This window comes from Gymnoscopelus microlampas (assembly GCF_963454915.1).
Source record: "Gymnoscopelus microlampas genome assembly, chromosome: 7".
Lineage (NCBI taxonomy): Eukaryota > Metazoa > Chordata > Actinopteri > Myctophiformes > Myctophidae > Gymnoscopelus > Gymnoscopelus microlampas.
In genome coordinates this window covers 11869912-11875911 of record NC_139944.1, presented here as the reverse complement: position 1 = coordinate 11875911, position 6000 = coordinate 11869912, and the positions used below count along the sequence as shown (strand labels likewise).

Here is a 6000-nt window from a genome sequence, read left to right as displayed (position 1 = left end):
CGTGTGGGAAGCCATTAAGGGAGGGCGTCCTCTTTCGCAACTCCTACAAGTTGGCCTGTTCAGCAGGGAACGTTACTGGGAGGGATAGAAGGTTCCTCCGCATGCATTATAACTTTTCACTGAAAATAAATGGCTGGCGACCCCATGTGTATCGGAGAAGACATGTGGTTGTCTACACCCTCCCCAAGAACAAACAGTTTAGCAGTGACAGGGACTATGTGCACATGGAGGAATTGGCCATGACGAAATTGGGATGAAAATGTAAAAAGATAACAGATAATTGATCAAGCAAGACCAATCTGTGAAAGATAACTCCCAAATGATCAGTTAGTGTGATTGAGTAAAGAAAAAAGCCCTCATGCAGTGTATCTGTGGTGGAGTTGGAGGGACTGGCCCGACCTCTGGTCTGTAGCGGTCAATACTGCGAAATGTCACTGTAAATATCACTGAAATCATCTTGCGCTTGGCTGCTTAAGCCTGATTTACTGTATACTTTGCCACATGCCGAAAATAGCCTATCTACAAACTCATAACCTGTCGCCTCGCAACGCGTTGTGAGCTTGTAGATCGACTATATTTGGCACGTGTGACACTGCATTACAATGACATAGAAACTAAGCATTGGTTACCTTTCTCCATTCATCAGAAATCGACTCGCCGCTCAGACCAGCCTGATACGCCTGAAATTGGAGTCTATGATGAGGTCAACAAGAATACTACTAATCTGGATGTCACTGGTTAGTATGCACGTGCATGCATCTAAACATGTGTGTATTGTGTCCTACTATGAGGCACACAATGCATTGATGGACAACATTATGTGAATGTGTTGCGTGTTGATCAAACGTGCTTGAGTTCAAAATAACGACAACAGCAATTGTAGTGATTTTGACCGAATGTGGTGGTTGTTTGTCCAATAGATATGGGCCCCTATGGGATGCTATGGGAGGGATCCAGTCCACGGCCCGCGTCTAAAGCCATCACCCATCTGACCCGCATCAACGTAGACAACTTCATCCTCCACAAGGTCCTGGGCAAGGGAAGCTTTGGCAAGGTGGGGCCTCAGACACACATCATGAAGAGCTATTTGTTAATGGATACGGCCGGTGTAATTAAAAGCAATTTCTCCTCAGCCTATGAAACGTACAAATACGAAAAATGGATTTCGCTTTCTTACAAGTATAGTCCATTTTTCCAAAATAACATATTATAGCTCATATCTGGAAGTCAAAGAACTCTACTGTTCGAAAACCAGTCATATACAGTAGCTGTGCTGTTGCTTTGGTCTGCATAATTCATCATTGCGATGGACACCAGTACAGTAGAGTCAACACAACTGTCGCGTTGCATTATGCAAAACCTCAATTGGACAATCAGTTTTAACTGTTAACCCATTAAAACTGGGAAAGCGTATGTGTCATTTTAGATTTCTTTGGCTAATGAAAAATAGCAGATGTGCAAGCTCATAGCGGGTCACTTCGTGCCGTGCTATGAGCTTGTAGATCTGCTATTTTGGAAAAATCTTGAAAATGTGTGCAGATCTTATACAGTATAATATATTTTTAATGCGAACATTATTAACTAAAATCTTTGCTTCTGGTTTTTCAGAAAACTGTTAGGATTTAGAAGACATTTGTAGAATTGGCCTCAGGTCTTAATGGGTTAAATGAGCAGAGTAGACTCTCTGCATAACAGGATGTTTGCGCACCAAAACCATCTGGGCACTAAGGACAACTGGGCACCTTGGACGAGTGGGCACTAGGGACATGTGGGTACCTGGACGTGTGGGCACTTAGGGGTGGAGATAACTGGGCACCTAAACAAGTGGGTACCGGGAAGACTGGGCACCTGAATTAGGATTTGTGTTTTTTATGCTGCTTTGTTGTTGGTAAGGGATTTTTAACCCTCTGTTCTTTAAACCCCCAAACGCAACACAACAACAAGGTCAAAAGTTCAATATAAGAGTGTATTTGCCAAAATAGTCGTACTGTTAAAAAAATAGAACAAATTGGGAAAATGGTAAAATGTTTGGTAAAAAGAAATAACTGAACAAAATGTTTTGCTGAACTGAATGCTAGGATAGAGAAGTAGAAGTACACAATAAAATGTGTACTGCTGTGTACCCTCATCACTATGTATGCACAGGGCCAGTCAATCCACTAGCCTGCTTAAGCATCTGCCAGACAGTCAGCTGTTCCGTCTCATAGGCAGACCACAGGGCAAACTAAACAAGTTTGCCCTGTGGTCGGCCTATGAGACAGAACAGCTGACTGTCTGGCAGATGCTTAAGCAAACGAGACTTTTTCAGGGCAAACTGAAAAAGTTTGCCCTGAAAAAGTCTAGTTTGCTAGCGCTGGTGCTGGCGGCCCAGTCTTCCTGGTGCCCACTCATCCAGGTGCCCAGTTATCTCCACCCCTAAGTGCCCACATGTCCCTAGTGCCCACTTGTCCTAGTGCCCAGTTATCCCGGTGCCCACCTCTCCAGGTGCCCAGTCATCCCCAAAATATGGTGCCCAGATGTCCCTAGTGCCCACCTATCCTGTATTCAACTGTAGCACCGGGAAGGTGGCATACCCATACCAGAAGGTGGCATACCCATTTCCTGTCAGCCTCATTTGAATGGCTCAGCAACAGATTTGCACCAGAAACAAATATTGATTGACACCTTTAATTATTCTCGAAAGGAGCATTGGGGTTTACCCTCATTTGCAACGCTGTCGAGATTACACACACAAAAAACAACAATTAAGACAAATACAGATATAAAGAGGGAGATTTGAGAGCAGGTTATTAAATTGTCCATAGGATATTGGGGCATACATTTTTTGTATATTTTTTTGTAGATGAAACTGGAGGATCAAAGCAGAAAGCAGATTTTCCCAGTTCAGAACGTTGTGCGTAAGCCAGTCGTTTGAGCGGGTCTGGTGAAGTGCTTTTTTTCCAATGTAATAGCAATGTGATATATGGTGGTAACTTCCCATCTATAGCCTCAGACATAAATTATGACACCAAATATGACACCATTACACGTGTTTCCGGTTCAAATCTGCTGCTGAGCCAAGTATGCAGCTATGGGTGCATCCACACATAAGCTGCAAATCACCGGATGTTCGATCCACTCCCATGTTATGGGAAAAAACGGAAAGACCGTCCCGATCCGGGTTCCGGTCTTCCTTGAGTAATGGCCATAAATGGCCGGAACCAGAACAACGGCTTGCGACAACTAGCTTCAACTTGCATGCATCTTATGTGTGGATGCACCCTATGGGAAACTGACCCGGAACAGGAAACAGCTATGCCACCTTCTCGAAACCTGAAGCTACACTTATGCACAGAGCCTACTATGGAAACTCTCTCCACCCGCTGAATTGAAAATGCAACACAGTTTTTATGTTTTAAATAGAAGTATTAACTCTTGGCTAAAAGAGAAACAACATTGTGGTTATTATGGATGTATTTGTGTATGTATTTTTGTGGATTGTGTATCTCTGTGTGTGTGTATTTGTGGTACTTGTGTATACTTGTGTATGCATTTTTGTGTATTTATTATTTATTTATTTATTTTGTATTACAACTTTTTTTAACAGGTGTTATACATTAGTTATAAATTAAACACACTTTGTGCATAAATGTATGTTAAAAAATCTAATGCTGCTGTGACGTCCATATCAAATAAAAGAAACGTAAAAGAAAACATAAACATTGTAATTTTTCCTGGGACAACTTTATGAAGTGACACTGAATGCTTTCTTCATCTCTGTCATGAGCATGTGCATTGCCTATTGACGTTCTGAAGGGTACATTAAGATACCACAAAGATACAAAAGCTACCGCTGTCACTTAACGAAGCTGTCCCAGGTAAAGGTACAGCACAATGTCCATGGTCATCATCACAGGCATTCTCGATTTTGACCGTGACCTTGATTGTGACCTTGACCTTTGACCTTTGTAAGCCAGCAGCCTACTGAACATAACCACCAAGATTCTGTTCTGGAGTTTGACCTTGACCTTTGACCTTTCCTACCCAATCGTTCGAGCGTTTTCTTTCAGGCATCGTGTTTCATGTTGTCTAATCTAATGCTAACAAACGAACACATACAAATAGACAGGCCCATACTCTGCGATACTCTGCCACGCATGCCAGTGCATAGACAGCAGTGGTTCTCAAACGGTTTTGATTTCAAGGACCTCCATAACTCTCAGCAGGGCCGCTTCTCCCTACACGCCCACTACGCAGGTTGCGTGGGGCCCCGCCTACCCGCCGATCAAAGAGGCCCCCTCTCCGCCCCCTCCCTTCAGCAGAAAATAACGTGCATTACTGGGTTCACATCAGCGCAGGCTGCGCAGCACACTAAAACCGAAGTAAAGTAACAAAAAAAGTAACTTTATCCGCGGGAAACCCGAAAAAAATCGGGTTTCACGCAGCGCGTGTGCATGTGTCCCGTATCCTGCGTAGGGCCCCTGTGGAGTCTAAAGCGGCACTGACTCTCAGTGTTCAAATGTGTACCATTTGTACAGTTGCAGACCTGTAAGTGTCCATTTGGTTCCATTTGTTCACTCTTGGAGTTACACGCCTGTAAGGGTCCATTTGGAACCCTCTCAAGTAACCCTGAGGGTCCCTGGACCCCACTTTGAGAACCACTGGCATAGGCAACTCTGGAGTCATAGAATGTGTTGGGAAGTGTTATGTCACATTAGTTTTCAGGCAATACAAAAAAAAGTAAACATTCTACCGTTTCTCCCCTTCTCCCAGGTTCTCTTGGCAGAGTTGAAAGGTCGCGGGGAGTACTTTGCAGTAAAGGCACTGAAGAAGGACGTGGTGCTGATGGACGATGACGTGGAGTGTACTATGGTGGAAAAGAGAGTCCTTGCCCTGGCCTGGGACAACCCTTTCCTTACACACCTGTATTCCACCTTCCAGACCAAGGTAGTCCCCCCCCTTAATTAATGACAATAGTCTAGAGCCAACCGATGTCAGATGTGTAGGTCCGATGCCAATCCTGACTTTGGAGTCCTAGCCCACCGATTACCAATGCTTTATACGATTTTGTAACAAATAAAAAGAAGTGCAAAATCAGTTCTAATCAATTAGAACAATCTATAAGCTCACAACGCTTCACAATGTGTTATAATGACATGCCCAAATTAGGGACACGAGGTTGTAAGTGGTTACAAATCGTTCATCGGCTCCTTAATTACCAACAATACTAATGTAAAAAATAAATAATAACAATGTCCGATACATCAGCCAGACCGATTTATTGGTCAATAATCTATCTTCCAATCTGGTTACATCTGCACTCCTAGCCAGTGCTTCCAGACTATATCTCTGACTATGTCTAATATCTGAATGAGAGCTGACAGTGACACTTGTTGACAGGAGCATCTGTTCTTTGTGATGGAGTACCTGAACGGAGGAGACCTGATGTTTCATATCCAAGAGAAGGGTCGCTTTGACCTCGTGAGGGCCACGTGAGTATACCCAGGCACCACACACACACATGCAGAGATGGTGGATAAATCCACACAGTACTAACATGCCCACGCAGGCAACACGGACACACACAATTGATGGGAACCAGATATCTTTCAGGAGTAGCATGTGTTTCTCTCTCTCTCTCTCTCTCTCTCTCTCTCTCTCTCTCCCTCTCTCTCTTTCCTTCTCTCTTTGATTTCATTTTCTCTCTTTCATCTACCTCCCTGTTATTGGTTTTTACTTTAACCCTTTAAGACCTGAGGCCGATTCTACAAAATGTCTTTTAAATCCTAACAGTTTTTTTTGAATGTCGCTACATCAGTGGTTCTCAAACCTTTTCATGTCAAGGACCCCCAGAATGTATTTGGCAGCGGACCCCCATCTCAAAATATTTTGTTCCAGGGACCCCCCCCCCCAGAAGCAAAGATATGAGTTACAAATGTTCGCCTTAAAAAAAAATGATATATTAAAGATTCGCAAAAATGTTCACGATTTTTCAAAAATAGCAGATCTACAAGCTCGTAG

The 6000-nt window shown here is 43.4% G+C and overlaps 1 protein-coding gene across 2 annotated transcripts in view; it reads left to right on the top strand.

Moving 5' to 3' along the window:
• The window catches only part of prkcda (protein kinase C, delta a), a 32394-nt gene that overhangs the window by 17371 nt on the left and 9023 nt on the right, over nt 1–6000 (top strand). For both annotated transcript variants that reach the window (XM_084062766.1, XM_084062767.1), the window contains 4 exons: nt 647–737; nt 921–1054; nt 4753–4926; nt 5380–5471. In XM_084062766.1, the coding sequence (XP_083918892.1) occupies nt 647–737; nt 921–1054; nt 4753–4926; nt 5380–5471 (491 nt within the window). The remainder of the gene's footprint in view (nt 1–646; nt 738–920; nt 1055–4752; nt 4927–5379; nt 5472–6000) is intronic.